The 16020-nt window shown below is 38.6% G+C and overlaps 5 protein-coding genes and 1 long non-coding RNA gene across 8 annotated transcripts; all 6 read right to left on the reverse strand.

Moving 5' to 3' along the window:
• Window positions 1-792: 792 nt before the first annotated feature.
• LOC124202562 lies at window positions 793-2642 on the reverse strand. Its single transcript, XR_006878233.1, has 3 exons — window positions 2085-2642; window positions 1707-2014; window positions 793-894 (listed from the first exon to the last, which is right to left on the reverse strand). It is a non-coding gene; the product is annotated as an uncharacterized LOC124202562 (long non-coding RNA).
• Window positions 2643-3524: 882 nt separating this feature from the next.
• Window positions 3525-6192, reverse strand: LOC124202548 (N-acetyltransferase ESCO2-like). Its single transcript, XM_046598901.1, has 5 exons — window positions 5055-6192; window positions 4671-4997; window positions 4390-4606; window positions 4155-4328; window positions 3525-4092 (listed from the first exon to the last, which is right to left on the reverse strand). The coding sequence occupies exons 1-5, from the start codon at window positions 6020-6022 to the stop codon at window positions 3754-3756; spliced, it is 2025 nt and encodes a 674-aa protein (XP_046454857.1). The 5' UTR covers window positions 6023-6192; the 3' UTR covers window positions 3525-3753.
• A 54-nt stretch (window positions 6193-6246) lies between these two features.
• LOC124202549 (ankyrin repeat and SOCS box protein 3-like) lies at window positions 6247-8541 on the reverse strand. 3 transcript variants are annotated; one of them, XM_046598904.1, is made up of 9 exons: window positions 8347-8541; window positions 7999-8151; window positions 7824-7933; window positions 7608-7768; window positions 7388-7540; window positions 7167-7328; window positions 6904-7100; window positions 6688-6832; window positions 6247-6622 (listed from the first exon to the last, which is right to left on the reverse strand). In XM_046598904.1, exons 1-9 carry the CDS (start codon window positions 8405-8407, stop codon window positions 6271-6273), a joined length of 1494 nt encoding a protein of 497 aa, XP_046454860.1. In that variant the 5' UTR covers window positions 8408-8541; the 3' UTR covers window positions 6247-6270. The 3 variants fall into 3 exon arrangements, with proteins under 3 accessions (XP_046454860.1, XP_046454858.1, XP_046454861.1); XM_046598902.1 differs by having other exon boundaries at window positions 8212-8500; XM_046598905.1 differs by having other exon boundaries at window positions 6693-6832; window positions 8212-8499.
• A 194-nt stretch (window positions 8542-8735) lies between these two features.
• Window positions 8736-11479, reverse strand: LOC124202550. The gene is made up of 9 exons (XM_046598906.1): window positions 10835-11479; window positions 10604-10763; window positions 10366-10530; window positions 10171-10302; window positions 9701-10099; window positions 9476-9631; window positions 9333-9402; window positions 9173-9267; window positions 8736-9103 (listed from the first exon to the last, which is right to left on the reverse strand). Exons 2-9 carry the CDS (start codon window positions 10668-10670, stop codon window positions 9036-9038), a joined length of 1152 nt encoding a protein of 383 aa, XP_046454862.1. The 5' UTR covers window positions 10671-10763; window positions 10835-11479; the 3' UTR covers window positions 8736-9035.
• Window positions 11480-11624: 145 nt separating this feature from the next.
• Window positions 11625-13219, reverse strand: LOC124202557. Its single transcript, XM_046598912.1, has 8 exons — window positions 12947-13219; window positions 12805-12888; window positions 12623-12748; window positions 12487-12565; window positions 12309-12430; window positions 12038-12251; window positions 11869-11951; window positions 11625-11795 (listed from the first exon to the last, which is right to left on the reverse strand). The coding sequence occupies exons 1-8, from the start codon at window positions 13002-13004 to the stop codon at window positions 11737-11739; spliced, it is 825 nt and encodes a 274-aa protein (XP_046454868.1). The 5' UTR covers window positions 13005-13219; the 3' UTR covers window positions 11625-11736.
• Window positions 13220-13340: 121 nt separating this feature from the next.
• Window positions 13341-15472, reverse strand: LOC124202554. Its single transcript, XM_046598910.1, has 10 exons — window positions 15345-15472; window positions 15093-15211; window positions 14818-15030; window positions 14623-14757; window positions 14442-14567; window positions 14236-14379; window positions 14007-14165; window positions 13845-13929; window positions 13691-13770; window positions 13341-13632 (listed from the first exon to the last, which is right to left on the reverse strand). The coding sequence occupies exons 2-10, from the start codon at window positions 15148-15150 to the stop codon at window positions 13565-13567; spliced, it is 1068 nt and encodes a 355-aa protein (XP_046454866.1). The 5' UTR covers window positions 15151-15211; window positions 15345-15472; the 3' UTR covers window positions 13341-13564.
• Window positions 15473-16020: the final 548 nt, after the last annotated feature.

The following is a 16020-nucleotide window of genomic DNA, read 5'->3' on the forward strand; positions in this document are numbered from 1 at the left end:
TTTGGTAGTTAAGATGATGGTTGTTTAAAAAACAAACAATGGTGAGTTTTTTTTTTGCTACTCAGAACACCCTATTGTTTGTTTTTTAAACAACCATTTTATTAAATACAATACACATGGAATCGCGATTTGCACTAACAAAGACTAGATGCAAAATTCTACGCGAGTTGTTGAATTAGAAAATTTTTTAACATGACTGACGGAGATTTCAGCAAAAAATAAACCATGGCTTTTTGTTTCATTGGGTAGTGGGTTGCTTTGTTTAAACTCGCACATGCTGTTATAGGATTTGTCTACGGCCCCCAGAGATAGTATCTGGACCGAGAAGAAGAGAGAAGTACGAGGCAAGTTTTTCCGGGGAGATGTAGTCATACTTGGCTTCCGGGTTAGACTCATGACCCTCCAAAAGTTTTCATCGGATCATGCGCCTTCCAAGTCCCCGTTCGACCAGAGCCCTCCCCTCCTCCTGGTTATCACAGCGGGTGAGTGACCACCGGCGGGCGTTGGTTAATGGTTAGATAGGGAAACGGGGCCACAGAAAAGAAGGGAGCCCAGAAATGCACTTGTAATTTAATCTAACTACACAATTTATCAGTCTTGGATTACAGCATTCTGTCGTCGGTTTTCAGTTTCACCAATGGAGTCCATGACCAGTAGCGAAGGATTACCCTGTAAGCAGAATTAACATTGATTTGGATAACAATAATTTTCAATAAGATTGTAGCGACAAAAAGGAATACCTCAAATCAAGAGGGACTCTGTAAGGAGCTAAATAGGGAGATTCAAGGGTAGCAGCCATTGAGTTAGCAAACAAGGGATCTTGTTGACTTTCTTGAAAGGACATTACTTATCATAAAGTCCGGCATGCAAATTTAGGAACCTGTAGGTTAGAACCTGGAAATGAAAAAAAAAAAACTTAAATAAATAAAATAATAATTAAACAGTTTTAAGTATATACACTCGAAATCATCGTACATAAGATAGACGTAAGTGCAGATCAATACTTTGAATACTCACAAAACTTGAGCAGCACACTTTAATTAGCTTTAACATCGACTTACACGTTAAGAAATGTACACAGAACAAAGCTCACTTGCTAGATCAATGCAAAGTTTCCGGAAATGGACCGAAAGTAAGCGATAGCTACCCAACTACTGAGCTGTCTTCAAACCAACCCAGATATTCGTGAGCTCCGTAAGATTTGGGCTTGATTCGATGTGATTCAAACGAAATCCAAAATTTGATCGAAATCGATAGCTAGCTGCGATTTTGGCACATTTTCCAATATTTTGTACTTAACCATGAAATCGACCCCAAATTCGACGAGGATCACGAGTATCTGGTCGTTTTGTGTGTCACATAATACTTGCTGTACTATTAGCTGATTTAGTAACCGGAAGTAGATAAGGACGCAAATTATCAAAAATCTAACAAGTGAGCTTTGTTGTTAGATCACTTACGGTCTAATATCACCCAAATAATCTTACAGTAACTCCCATAACTGTCTTTAGAAATGTGCAAAATAAAAGTAACTGAAGCTGGTGCTTCTGACAGCAGAAAAACGATCTATGGCCATGCGTGTGTTATCTAGCGTCAACAACAAGAAATGTCTAAAACAAAAACGTCCCTGCTCAAGCTCATTGACACTCAACTAAATTTAAATAGCAAACAATAAAAAAAAAAGGCAAAAACAGCTCAACACTCACATCATCGTCGTCCTCAAGATACCGCCATCACAGATCACAAACAGATCTAGACGATTTAAGGATCAAACCCCGTGCTTTGTTGAGAGACGACAGGAAGGGTAGTAGGTGTCAGCGAGGGGTGAGTGGACAAGCCGCCGGTTGGGTAGTTGAATTACGCTGGAGCAGGCACAACCATGCCTCGAAGCGACGGAAGGATGGCACGCATGTGAGCTTTATTGCTGAATGTCAGCACGTTAGTCAGTCGTCACTGATCTGTCGTCAGTTTCCACCACTGAATTCCGTCCATGGAATACCGGCACAGGATTATCCTGAAAAGAGAATGGAGGTGACTTCAGATTTTAAAATTTCATTTAAGATTGTAACGACATTATGCAATACCTCAAAATAAGAGTGGGCCCATTCCAAGGATATAGGGCTGGGGATCGAAGTGGCAGCAGCCAACAGGGTAACAAACAAAGAACTTTGTTGACCGTGTTGGTGGTGTTGACCTTTTACCTTGAAAGAACAGATGGCTCTCATTCAGTCTAAACGCGAAATCTAAAGGAAAATCTAAAGGAAAAAAAAATCAAAACTATTGCACCCTACATGATGAATTCTCAAAACGTTATGTAAACATAACTTGCATGTGATCTGTGATGACTGCTGTAATTGAATTTATTGTCACCCTGGCATTGACTGTCAAGTCATTTTCCTCCTGAAACGACAACCAAAATGCTGGTTCTCTTTCAGTGATACACAAAATCTAAAAAAGAAACAAATCAAAACAGTAAAAACTACTGCACTCATAAATGTAAGATGTGCCCAGGCTGCCGCGGGGCATTACATCAACATGATGAATTCTCTATATTCTATGTCAATCAAAATAACTAATGAGGTGACAATTTAGGAGTTTATGAAAGATCAGCTATAGCAAAAAACGTGAAAGACATTCCACGAAGCACTAACCAATGTGAGGAATGGCAGTCATTGTTGTTATTATTAGACTAAAGTCGTAAAGTGGCATCTGGTGGGGGATTTCTGAAACTTTCTTTACAACTCCAATACAAGTGTTAAAAAATCGGTTTGAAAATAAAGTGCTTACGAATTTTACCAACCTTAATAAATGCTCCTTAATCCTTAAAAGGATATATAATGTCTACGATTCATAAATCACGCCACTTCTTTAGCACACCTTCTTAGCTTCATTGATGCTCCGGTTTCGGTAAACTCTCTTTTTGTAGACTTTTTATGCAGAAAGAAGAATAAAAAACCAAGAGACAGGATAAAATATAAGTTGTTTGGGATTTGGGCTTTGACTTTTAACGTCACGTAGGTAATATCTGACCGGGCTAGTGTAAAATCGGACTTGAATGTCGCATTTTTAAGGCATTAATGGCTTCAGGGCCCCTGTAGAATGGTAGATGGGTCGAATCTAACAACACATTTGCTTGACTTAATGCCGATGACAAAGGTGGAATGGTGGATGCCCTGTTTTTTCAAGTTGACAATTGAAAACGAGAGAAGACTACAGCGGATGGGAGGGGGGAGGCACAATGCTTGTTCTTGCTTATTGCTGATCCTCCGAAAAATTTTTTAAAACTATCTATTATGGCCATTCTTTGAGACTAAATTAACGACCGAACAAGCACGCGTGATGTTTTCTTGAAAACGTATCTGAACTACTCTATACTGCACGTTGTAAACAGCTTTATTAGAGTCTAAATAATATATCGAGGATCCAGTGTGCTGATTAAGTTTCAAATTTAATTATACAGGCAAACTGACAAATTGCGATGGCATGGGCACAACACAGCAAGAGAGAATTTCAGTGAATCCTCATTAATTGAAATTATTTTATTTTGTTCGTACGAATCACACCTTTTAAAAATACTACTAGTCACATTGCTTGGAATTCAGACACAGAGTAAAAGCCGGGATGTGCGATGACAGTACGAATGTAAACGCGGAAGTAAAAACAGACGCTAGAAAATTACACAAAAATTTGGACTGTGTGAAAATCGCTGAAAAAATTTGGAAATTATAGTAAAATCAAAGCGCCAGTCGAGTATTACATGTTATAAACAAGAAAGTCTTGCCGCTTGGTATAATTTTTAGCAAACGCCAATCCATTTTCAGTAGGGTCTGAAAAGGCAAGCTCATCAATGGATATAATTTTACCGTAAATGAATTCTGTCCTCATGGCGTCCAGTAGTCGAGAAGCTGTTTTACGACGACGAAAAGTTGGAAGTGTCCAAATGCGACTGACACCACAAAGCGCTGGAATAGGATCCGATGAGCAGCATTTCCCGGATGAAGTTGTACTACTCGGTATCATACGATATCCCTGAGATACACTATGGGCGACGAGAACACCAACAATTTTTTTCTCGGCAATGTATAAGTATACCTAAATGAATTCCATCAATTAAACGAAATATTTAAAAATGTTAACACAACCAAATTAAATACTTTGGTAGCTTCAGGGTTGCGAATTCCGATCTCAGAAAAGCCAAGTTCATTATCCACGACTTTAGAAAGAACGCTCTCAATCTTCTTCCAAGAATGAGCTGCGTCACCGTGATGGACAGCTATTACGTAACCCTCCGAATTAAAACGACGAACTACTCTTTCCTTTTTCCAGCCCTAAGAGAAAAAAAGAATAAAGAAATCTATGACGATAAAATGTAGAAATCCATATCCTTACAGAGAATTTGAGTGTGTCATTGACTATATCGTGCATTTTGGCGTGAATCAACTCGTCCTCGGGATCTTTTACGTGATACACCATAAGACATTCCGAACATTGAACAGCGCCATATTTCTTCTGACCGGCATCTAGTATCATCTGATTCTCGCCGTCGTTTAGTGCACGCATCCACTGTGACTTGGGGTTCACTTTTTTGACAACACGATTTTCAGTTCTGAAATAATGCAAAATGATTATAAATACATGGTTTGTGCCAAAATCTTTCTTTTAAAACTCACGCTGGCTGCGAAGAATTGGCTGTATTCTTGCAAAATAATGGGAAGAGTTTGTTTGATACAGCATTTTCTTTTTCTTCCACCTGTGGTTCTGGTGTCTCCATATCTTTCTCATTTGATTCATCTTCAGACAATCCATTCAATATTTCCTGGATATTAGAGGAAATATCCATTGATTCTGCAGTGTCATCATCCCAATCTTGGTTCAGCGTGCTAATTTTATCTTCTACTGTGGTAACTTCAGTTGTTATCTTAATAGATTGAGACTTGCAAGGGGATTTACGCGGTGATTTGCGAATCGGAGTAGCTGGTTTATCATGAATTTGCAATCTAAAATTGTGAAAGGTTAGCATGAATAATTGATGAAATAACATTTACTAAAATTACTTTAAGTTGTCGTTGACGGAAACGGTTACTATACGACAAGACGTCTCTTCTTCAGTACCCCGTGATTTGAAAAATTTCCTTTCTCGTGTCTCTTTTCGATAACGCTGATTCCAGTTTCGAGTGATAACTTTAGGAGATATGGCGATTTGTTTCATCTCTTTAGCCAAACGTAAAGATGGACCAACGGATTTAGGCGATGAAACTTGTTGAGCCAAGAGGGGTTTTACTGGTACAGACAGCTTTAACTCTTCAATTCTCTCAGCGATAGGAGTGTTCTGGACAGAAGATGCAATACATAATTCTTCACTAGATGGTAAAGTTCTATTCAAAGGATCAAGAGGGTTTCTGGTGATGCCTTCAGCTTTGGCTTTTTTCAATTCACTAAAGGAAATGGACAAGCTTGGTTTGACTCTCTTCTCTGGCCAACGGATTCTATGGGAAACTCCTGAGTTAATCTGTCCAGCAATTTTTTTTTTGGTTCTTGCTGACTTTGACATTGTAATAAACGATCTTTTTGGTGATGTTTTCTGTCTTTTTGCAGCATTGGCTGGAACTGAAGGCTCCTTTTCCGATTTCCCACTCTTAGTATTTGGGCTTGCATCAACCTCATCTTCAATCAAACGTCTCTTGGCTTTAATACCTGCATAAGCATTGCTTGCAATAATAAAGGCTTTGTTACTATTGCTTGGTGTATCTTGCATAATTCCTTGTGATGGGGTAGATGTCTGTTTCATACAACGAGGTGACTGTCTGCAAGGTGACTCTCCAGAAGATGTAATAGGTGTCATCATGGCTGCTTGAACTGGTGAATCTAATAGCTGAAGAGGAGACATAGACAATTCACTGATATCGGTCGGCCTGTTAACCAAGAAAGCAGGTGAATTCATAATCTTCCTGCATGCTACACTTTTGGGTGTTGTTAGTCGACTGAGATGAGTACGTCTAAATTCTGGGCTTGGAGTATTCATGGTTGTCCTTGAGAATACGTAGCCGTTTGTGATTGTTTTCTTGGAAATTTTATCCTTAATGGGAACACTAGGCTCTGAGCTGTTTAAAGAATGATTGGGAAGCAATTTGCAACACGAGACTGTGGGTCCCTTGGTCCCTCTCTGAGCCTCAGACAAACGTATCTTTTAGGAGGATGGGTTTTGGCGCGAAGTGGCCAGAGTTGCCAGATAGTCACCCAGACGAATACAGTTTTCAGATTTATTTTTGTTTAGAAATTCACGTCGTTAAAACAAAGATAATTAACAAGGGAATTAGGAAGAGGCAAATTTAATTCTGGAATAGGAAATGAGGTTTGACGGAATTTCAACCCGGAATGGATCGATTTACGGCACAGCTGTTTGAGAGTTTTTACATTTCCTGCTACAGAAAATCCAGCCTCGTTTAATGCAACAAAAGCTTTAGCGTGAAAAGGGTGAACCACTTCGGTATCTACGACAATACGACATGTTTCTTTCATAACGACGTCGTAGTCTACAACATATCCGAGGTGTAGTAAATGTTGAAACGCACAGGGATTAATTCGCAGTGCAAGCCGCATCACTTTCGATAATTCCTCTGGCCTAAAATTAACATTAACAAAAAAAATTATCTTTATTTCAAATTGCTCAGTAAATGTAATCGTTACGTCACTCGAAGAACATTGCAATCTTGAACGAGGAAATGTAGTGCATCAAGAACTTTTTCTGGAAATTCTTCCCAATTAGCTAAAGCTAATAGCGCGAACAATGGCGGCACAAACCCAGTTTGAATAGCGTTCGCATTAGAGGAACCTTCAATCATAAAAAACAAAAACCCCAAACAATTAGAAAACTAAAATCTAGCTAATCTTGAATTTTCTAACCTTTTCTGACAAGAAGCTTTACGGTTTCAAGAGATACGTCATTAAATGGCGAATACGAAAGCACGAAACTTAGAGGAGTAAGCCATTTGTAACCGAGGCCACGAAGCTCATTTCCACCGACGTTGTTGAAATTCATTGGAAATGAGAAAAAATCCGGTTTTAGTCCTTCTTCCATCAGAACTTCAATAAGGTCCCATCTGCTTTTCCAAAAAATCATTAATTAATAGAAGACTAAAAATCTAAGCATTAGAAAGAAAACATACCGCCCGTAGGTGACAGCCAGAACAAAAATGTTAACCGATTCAATGTCTCTAGAACTCCAACTCAACCCCGACAGTGTGCGGTGAGTGTGACCATGCTGATTAAAAGCACACGATTGCTCAATCAAGGTGTAATCTGTTATCCCAAGCAGATATCTCAGTACCCTAAAAGATTTTAAAAAGATTCTTATTTTGTTGTTTTCTGATTAATTAAAATAACTCACATGTTGTGATTTCCAATGACAGCCAAATGGACTGCCATTACACCATCATTGGCTTTCAAATTTGGGTTTGCACCATGGTCAGCAAGTTGTTTAACACATTCCAAACAGCCTGACTGGGCTGCTAGCATAATAGTTGTGGCACCGTCATGTGCCCTTTGAAATATTACACCATTTAAAAAATTGGATGAAGTGTTTTCTCATTAAAAAAAACTATTTTTACCTCAAATTAATTAATGATGGTGGAGTATTTTGTAAAAGGAGTTTCACCACTTGACAGCTGTGACTTTGGGCACCACAAAATAAAGGAGTTCTTCCATGAGAATCTTGTACAGTTTTGTCAGCTTCATTATCAAGCAGTACTTCAACAACTGAGAAATGTCCCTATAATGGAGACTTTAAAAGGTGAACAATAGAAATTCATTTGAACATATTTTACCTGTATGGCAGCTTCGTGAAGTGGGGTGTAATCTCCATAGTCTGTGAGATTTACATTGGCTCCATTTGTAATCAAAAGGTTAGTCATTTCTTTGAATCCTTTAGATGCAGCTGAAAGTATATAAATTATTAACGTTCAAGTAAATAAGGAACTAATGTTTTTAAAAAATTCTAACCACGATGAAGAGGTGAAACATCTTCATTATTTGGAAGGTTGACAAGACCACCTGCATCTAACAGTATTTCAGCTGCCTCAAGAGAATTGTTATCTGTAGCAATCCACAGGGCAGTTTGGCCCTCAAAGGTGTAGGCATTTATGTGGGTGTTACCTAGCAGAACTCTATATTAGCTACAGTTTTAAAACATGTTAATTCACTGGGCTGTATTACTATGAGTCACAAGAAATTTGAGACATTCGACATGACCCCAACAGGCAGCTTCGTGAATAGGTCTCCACCCACGATTATCTTGTGATTCAATGGATTTTCCTTGGCCAACAAGTCGTTTCAGTGTTACTAAATCACCTGTACGTGCAGCTAGAGCTACTGATGAAGACGAATCTGGATAGCTTTCAGTGAAATCCATTTCAGAAAGCCTAATTTCAGATTGATTTTGTTCGAAATCGTGCGATCTATCCCATGGCTATCACTCTGTTTACATCTAGTCAGCGACACCTATCATCAGTTATTGCTACCTTTACTAATATAAACGGAATTGGTTTTTCTTTTTAAAAATGAAGAGCGGTTAATTTAATAATAGTGAAAAGAATATAATACATTGTAAATACGTACGTATACAGTACGAACGTATAAACAATAATTTTTTGAAGTTTTCGTTACAATAAGCTTGTTTGAGCACTGAGCAGTCGTTATTCACCAATCATTATTAAAAATTAAATTAATTTACAGAACAATTTGGACGTATTTGAGTGTAATTGTCTGCCTCGGTAGAAGAAATAATATTTTGTTTGTTACGTACTCTCGTCCAACACGAAAAATTGAGACGGATATCAGCATGTTTCATGTGTAACTAAAATCGCTAGAATTCTGGAACTCATGAGCATTATCATGTAAAATCGCTTTTTTTTAATAAATACAAATATGAAACGGGAAATATTGCTAAGACAATCCAAAATCTTAATTGGAAACTGTTGACTTGTCGCAAATCAATTTCTTTACTCTGTTCGCTTCTAGAGAGCTTGAGGGGGAAATATTTATTTTTGAAGGAGAAGATGACTAACAACAAGTGTTAGAACCAAGGATGAAAATGTCGCATAATTTCCTATAAAGAAACAAAAGCAAATTGAAACACGGGAAATCGCAATTATAGTTATGTAAATAAAGGTCATACCTGAAGCGGAGTTGGAACGTTGTACCAGTCTGTTGGCGTCAAATGAATTACAAAAATCAGTCAATCGGCAGGACAACCCCAGTGTGCCGTTTGTTCTGTTGATGAAAACATCAGTTTTAGACAGTAAAAAAACAACAACACGTAAATAAAGCGTAAATACCTTGAAATCACGTTTTGATCGTCAGACGACGAAGCCGCTCTACAGCCCCTCGTCACCATTATTTTGGTCTCTGTGTAGATGAAATACGAATACAAAATTTAATTGGCTTCTTATAATTAATTTCTCGGTTTAAAATTCAGTACCTGTCGAGTTAGATGTTGAATTATGAGTCCTGACGGTCTTTCTTTCCACGTAGCAAGATTCCTTCGGTTGGCACATCAACACATTAGCCACTTTTGATGGGTTCACCATGCAGTCGTCCTTTTGACCCGTTCCCTTGCATTCATAGCACCTCAATCCTGTCGAAGAAATTAAATGTAAATGTCGATCACACAACGATTAGTCGTCAGAATAAATTCTACACTTACGTCCATCGCCGGAATTGCACAAATCCTTTGTGCAAAGTTGAGCATAAACATATTCCGATTCGTTTGCGCCACTCTTCCTGCTGATTGACGCCAGCGAAATTCCTTCGATGAAATCGAGCGATTTGCAACCGCGTTGAATGACGACACGTGTAGTGATTTCTCTAGTCACTCTCGTTAATGATGCAGGAGTGCTGCTATCGATGGACAAAGGCGACGCATCCGTTGTCATGGGATTCTCAGTAGAAGATGAAATAATAAATTCAGTGGATGTGCTGAATGAAAGCGGATCAGTGGTGGACGATGACGTCAAGGTAGAATTTTGCGTGCTCGCAATTACAATATCCGTTCCGTTCGTTTTATCGACGGACTTGGTAACATTAGAACTTCCTGCGGTTGAATCTAATTATTGCCAAGAAATCCAATGTTATTAGTAGAATATCGCGAAAGTTGAAACCACTAAAATGTTATACCTATTTGTACTTCTTTCCTGACGACGCTGCAGAACATGTTTTTCTCTGCACAAGTCACTTTTCTTGAACTCGTAGCTGGACTGATTGCACAAAGTTCGTTGTCCGCACCTTCGCATGAATAGCACTGCAGTCCTTGATTAATAAAAAAAAAAATTAGGTGAAGCCCTGACACAAATAAAAATGTGCAAAACTTACTGCTATTTTTGTTGACATAGTAGTTTCTGCCGAAGCCACCAACGGGAAGAATAATAGGCACGGGGACAATGAACGGTATACTGGGTTTTGGTATACTAGGTCTTGGTACGGAAACCTTGATTGGTTTTGGTGCCTTGAAGCCACCAATTTTAATTCCTTTGGCATCTGGAGAGATTTTTTTAAAGGTGTAATAACTTTTGCCATTTTGTTGGTATGACGTTTCAAACTCATGACTCACCCGTATGGCAGCTGTACATCACCAACACGCCGATTGTAAGTAAAACATTGAAAGCTATTGTTTTCATTTTGAAATGATGTTTTTAATAATGTTGAATCACTCGACCTAGATTCCTGTTTTAAAATTGAGGGCGGCCTACAACACGATCACAGCAACAACTCTAGTATAGAAAAGACAAAAATAAGTACGTTGTATAGCAGCTACAAGTAGTAAAACTAAAAATATACATACGGTGTTCGAATTCAGCAGTCGCAAAGTCACAGTACAATGTAAAATGTTTGTCAAAAAGTTCACGTCTGCACGTCTGTTGCAATCCAAATACACACCAGCATAAACAAGAGAAATCTTCACAAGACCACTCACTGCTAAAGAATGAAACTTTCTGAAACTTATACGTGTCTGACAGTTGGTACCGATTCCATTGCCCGGCTACACCCTGCGTATACATTGCCCCAGGCTACAATTGAAAAAAACCTGGGAAAAACCCCTTTTCCTATTAACGTCACGAACACCTCCATAGCCTTTTAAGCTACTCCAAGGATTTTACTATGTAAAAACAATTGACGTTTGAGCATTGCTGGCGAATGCGGCAAAAGAAAATGATCTCCTGGTTGTAAAATTCCCGTTATGTTGCAATGCTGGGGCCTGTGAACCTTTCTATCTTCAGATTTCCTTCCTGAAAAAAAAGGCGGCTACTAAATCAAATTGAGCACAGGATACGGAATACCATTGACCACGAAAGGAGCGTGCGGGGAAATACTTGAAAACACACTGTAAAATATCTGGCATAACAATTTTGAATAATAATTCATTGATAGAGAAAAATGAAAGGGGAATTTAAAACTACAATGAATAACCTTCAAACACTAACCCAAATATTCAAATTGTCAAGGTGTACTAGTAAGGTAAGCATAGTAAGCTAGTTGACCTTGCAATCCCTATGAGAAGAGTCCATTGTTTTGAAACGTACCAAGTGCGCATTTGATTATGACGCAACGCGAAAGAATAATAGACGCGACAATGAAAAGTTAACCAAAGTGGTATTACCAACAGCGCCAGAAATCCCATCTTTAAACACGAATTTTTACGAATAACAGTAAATTGATTTCAGACCGACGTTGTTGCGAAAAGTGTCAAAAGATAAGAGTAAACAGGAAGGCCAGGCCGACAATTGTTAGCGATACGCGCAACTCTAAAATAGGAAAATTGAATTATTGCCAGATGACTGATGGCCAGCAATCTAGTTAACGTGTACATGTCACTACCTGAAGTAGAATCGACGGTTAAGGCGTTCATCCAGTTGCAAAAATCGCCAATACGACAAATCGCTGTGATGGAATGATTTGATCTAGGAAGAAAAATGGAATAAATTAAGATTTAAAATAAACCAGACCTAGTGTCAAGACTTTGGTATTTAGTAAATGATTGCCTTACCTGTATTTCTTTACATTAACGACATCAGACTGGATACAACCTCTAGAAACCCATTGGTTCTCCAGTTCCCGTGACGTGGAATTATCTGCCATCGTAAATCGTTTCACATAACAAGCTTCATTCGGCTGACAGATGACTTGTTTCGCTACGGCTAATGGATTCACCATGCACTTGTCGTGAATACCCGTTCCATTACACTTGTAACATTTGAGACCTGAAATATTTAAAAAATTCAAATAAAATGTTAACATTGAATTCAAAGTTTTCTTACGTCCGTCGCCTTGATTGCACAAATCAGTTGCACAGAAATGTGTCGTCAAATAAGATGAAGTATGGTTTACGGAAACAGGTGATTTGCAGCCTCGCCAAATGGACACTCGTGCCAACGACATACTATCGTTATCGAAACTTTAAATACTTATGAATTCAAACTATGTGTAGATGTATACTTATTCGGTGCGGAAATAAATTCCGTCGTTTTTGTATTAGAAGATTTGACTCCGCCGGATTCATTGAAATCAGTAGTGGCTAGCCAAAGCAAATTTGATTACAGAGAAAATTAATTAAATGGGTTGATATTCTTACCAGGCAATTCTTTGCGTTGTACACTGCATAGTTCCCCTTTTGGACAAATTATTTGCCTGGCATAAACTACCGGATTAATTGCACACAAATGGGCGTCATCGCACGAGTAGCACTTCAATACCGGTACTAAACGATTACCAAACAATTTTAGATGGTAGTCACTTTAATCATAGAGAATTTACTTGTTTTTCTGGAACCGGTAGAACGAACAGTTGTAGTTCTGAATATAGGAGGAAATTTAGTACGTCCTCCACCTTTTCGGGCAGCTGAAAAACGACAATTTCCTAAATCTTGTCACCAATTTTAACAATACAAAATTTTTACCTGAAGATTCGATAATGGACGCGATTACAAAGAGCAGAAACAAAAAATTCGTTCGCATTCTTGAGACATCAACTTACTGATAGTTCGAATATGGCGTGAATAAAAAGGAAAACTAGCTAGTATTTCTTTTGAATGCGGTTGCGTATTCTATATGAATAAACGTTTGCAGCTCCATGTCACGTTAAACAACAAATTGAACCGCAAACGCAGAGGCGGATGTCCGTTGATCCAGATAAAATCAAGATAAAATCTTTCCTTTCAAATAAATTTGACTGAGACTTGCACGAAAAGGCATCGGCAGAATTGTCAAGGTAAACCCATTTGAACAGATAATTTTGTATTGATATAATAATAAACATCGAAGATTTAAAATCACGACGCAAAACGGATAAACATTCACGTTGAAAATTTAATGTACGCGGGAAAAAGGTTAAATGGCCGTTCTTATATGTTTGTAACCGCAAAAGAGAAAATATATGTAGCTTTTGTGACTAGATGAGAGATGCATTAGAATTTGGTCTTTGTAGCTAGTCTAATCGAGAAAACGTTAAATTTTTAGAGCGGGAAATTTAATTTTGAGATCGCAGAATAAATCCAGAATGACTAAAGCAGGTAGCGTTATTGCCAAAGCAACAAAATGAGTAAAGACGACGTGACGATTAAACAAAATCGGTCAAAATTCAAACCTGAAAATAACAGCGAATTAATAATAATGGCCCTGAATAAAAGTGTTATTCGACTCACCAGCAGCCGAGCTGATTACAGCCAAATCAGCGCCATCAACGTAGTTGCACAAATCCGACGAACACGACAGAGACAGTATACTGAATTTCAAATAAACAATACCACAAATTAGCGATAAAATAATTGAATCACTTGTGATATGCGTGCGATGTACCTAGTTCCTTCTTCAGCGTCGTAATCATCATCAGTAACTCCGGCTGCTTTACAGCCTCTTGAGATCGACACCGTAGTTGATTCGACTGGGAATTCCCCCCAAAAAACGATGCATTAATAATTTGAGATGTCAAATGAAATTAATTTGGAATCATCAACTTACCAACAGTGTTATTCGAGGACACAGACATATTGATCGTTGTCATCCGCAAAATGTTGCAATATTCGTTGGGTTCGCACGTTACGACTTCTGCCACTTCGGCTGGATTTACCATACAAACGTGATTGGGCCCCGCTCCTTCACAATCGTAGCATTTTAATCCTATAAGAAGAAAGTGTGGTGACCAGATGGTGAACAAGCCCAGGGTACAAGTAATTTACAATCCACTTACGGCCGTCACCAACGTTACACAAATCCGTTAGACAAAACTGAATATATGTCTTGGTGGAATCCCCATTTATCCTAGTTGACGTCATCGAATGGCTTTGAAGAACGTCTGGTGATTTACATCCACGCGAAATCAGCACTCGGGTACCTTTGAATGACATTTTCGAATAAATACAAATAACGAGGAAGGAAATCAAGAATTGTACACACTTTCGCTTGTTGGCTGTCCGATCATCTTGGTAGTGTTTAATGCAACAGAAACTGCAGCTTCGTTCGACAAAGCGCTCATGTTGGCACTGGCAGAAGACTCGGTAAGTCGTTGGCTTACAGGACCGTCTGATAAAAAACTCTTGTTAGCACTTGATAAAGAGAGGAAATTAAATCTATGTACTGGATTGAAAGGAAATTTCCCTCCTAAGAACACTGCAATACTGGTTGTGTGGGCAAGAGACTCGTCTTGAGATGGTGGCCGGGCTAACTACACAAACATCATTGTCCATGCCTTCACAGGTATAGCATTGAGTACCTGTCAAAAGATATTAATATCTAGATTTTTTCGACACTTGGACTAAATTTAAAATGTTACCATATCGATAAGAGTTTCTGTGTCTGCCGTAGCCATGTCTCATTGGGATGACGACAGGAATCAAAAGGGCGGCACCCATGCCCATGCCTAAACCCATTCCCATTCCTGCTCCCATGCCCATCCCCATGCCCATGCCCAGACCTTTTCTGGATTTTGGCACCTTCATGCTGCGACCTGGTGATTTCATTCGTTTGTATCCAAAACCCTTTGCATCTGAAATTTATAAATGAATTGTAAATATTATGATACAACAGGAAAACTGTGACTAATGACACCTGTGCTGCAGATGATCAGACTCAAACTTATGATGACTAGAATCAACGTGACTTTCATTTTGGGAGCAGCCTTTTTCAAGAAGAACTCAAAATGTCGATTTTTCGTTAAGAATGCTCAGCTGGAATGAATAAATACAGTTGTAATGACTACAACTCTGATACTGAACTGTCACTGACGCTGAACTGAAAGTCCAAACTTGACTAGAAGCAATATGCGCGTATCATCGCTTTGTAATGACAGCGAAGTAGTACCGAGAATACGAAGAACTTGAAGTTGTGCCAAAAATGGTTTCGTTTGCCATTCAATATTTAATCCAATTGATCGACGAATCAATGTAAACGCTGCCCTATCCGCAATGCGAATTCACAACAAACAAACACTGCAGCCACAACCAGCTGCTCAAAATGACCACAAGATGTCTCATTTTTCACGATCGAAATTCAACAAATTGATTATATCCCGCATTTAAACCATTAAAAATAGTAGAATATCAATTCATTTTTCTTAAAAATTTTTTTAAAATCCAAATAAACTTCTAAAAAATGGCGGATAAAAAATTTCAGACGTTAGAACTTAGAACTTTTGCCAATCTGTCTGAAAAAGAAAGGCGAATGCCCAATTTTCATTCGTAAAATGGATTGATGTCATCTCTTTCTCTCTCATCCCTATAGTGAGACATAATTTCTGTCATGACGGCGCACTACAATTTGTCCGCTCCCGGAACTGGGAGGTTCTTCCATTCCACCTGTCATCAGAGAAGAACCGCAAGCGGACATTACAAAAACACAAAAGGGCTCACACACACACACACAGCATACCTAGGTGTACACACACAAATCACGATTCGTCCACATCGATCAGGTAAAGAGATGGCTGACTGATGGATGACACATTTTGTGTATTCATATATATATTATATAAAATGGG

The sequence above is a fragment of the Daphnia pulex genome, chromosome 9 (assembly GCF_021134715.1).
Source record: "Daphnia pulex isolate KAP4 chromosome 9, ASM2113471v1".
NCBI classification, from domain to species: Eukaryota; Metazoa; Arthropoda; class Branchiopoda; order Diplostraca; family Daphniidae; genus Daphnia; species Daphnia pulex.

What these genes read in the sequence shown, in the direction of transcription:
- LOC124202548 (XM_046598901.1), bottom strand. Translation starts at nt 6,022, where the DNA reads ATGAATACTCCAAGCCCAGAATTTAGACGTACTCATCTCAGTCGACTA. An exon ending in TCCGTCAACGACAACTTAAA is followed by an intron (nt 4,998 to 5,054) that starts GTAATTTTAGTA and finishes TCACAATTTTAG; the next exon opens with ATTGCAAATTCATGATAAAC. An exon ending in ATGACACACTCAAATTCTCT is followed by an intron (nt 4,329 to 4,389) that starts GTAAGGATATGG and finishes TTTTTCTCTTAG; the next exon opens with GGCTGGAAAAAGGAAAGAGT.
- LOC124202549 (XM_046598902.1), bottom strand. Translation starts at nt 8,407, where the DNA reads ATGGATTTCACTGAAAGCTATCCAGATTCGTCTTCATCAGTAGCTCTA. An exon ending in CCATCATTAATTAATTTGAG is followed by an intron (nt 7,541 to 7,607) that starts GTAAAAATAGTT and finishes AATATTTCAAAG; the next exon opens with GGCACATGACGGTGCCACAA. An exon ending in CTGGCTGTCACCTACGGGCG is followed by an intron (nt 7,101 to 7,166) that starts GTATGTTTTCTT and finishes TTGGAAAAGCAG; the next exon opens with ATGGGACCTTATTGAAGTTC.
- LOC124202550 (XM_046598906.1), bottom strand. Translation starts at nt 10,670, where the DNA reads ATGAAAACAATAGCTTTCAATGTTTTACTTACAATCGGCGTGTTGGTG. An exon ending in GATGTACAGCTGCCATACGG is followed by an intron (nt 10,531 to 10,603) that starts GTGAGTCATGAG and finishes AAATCTCTCCAG; the next exon opens with ATGCCAAAGGAATTAAAATT. An exon ending in ACGTTCCAACTCCGCTTCAG is followed by an intron (nt 9,104 to 9,172) that starts GTATGACCTTTA and finishes GTTTCTTTATAG; the next exon opens with GAAATTATGCGACATTTTCA.
- LOC124202557 (XM_046598912.1), bottom strand. Translation starts at nt 13,004, where the DNA reads ATGCGAACGAATTTTTTGTTTCTGCTCTTTGTAATCGCGTCCATTATC. An exon ending in ACAACGCAAAGAATTGCCTG is followed by an intron (nt 12,566 to 12,622) that starts GTAAGAATATCA and finishes TGCTTTGGCTAG; the next exon opens with CCACTACTGATTTCAATGAA. An exon ending in GTTAATGTAAAGAAATACAG is followed by an intron (nt 11,952 to 12,037) that starts GTAAGGCAATCA and finishes TTTTCTTCCTAG; the next exon opens with ATCAAATCATTCCATCACAG.
- LOC124202554 (XM_046598910.1), bottom strand. Translation starts at nt 15,150, where the DNA reads ATGAAAGTCACGTTGATTCTAGTCATCATAAGTTTGAGTCTGATCATC. An exon ending in GGAAATTTCCTTTCAATCCA is followed by an intron (nt 14,568 to 14,622) that starts GTACATAGATTT and finishes GTTTTTTATCAG; the next exon opens with ACGGTCCTGTAAGCCAACGA. An exon ending in CGGACAGCCAACAAGCGAAA is followed by an intron (nt 14,380 to 14,441) that starts GTGTGTACAATT and finishes TGTCATTCAAAG; the next exon opens with GTACCCGAGTGCTGATTTCG.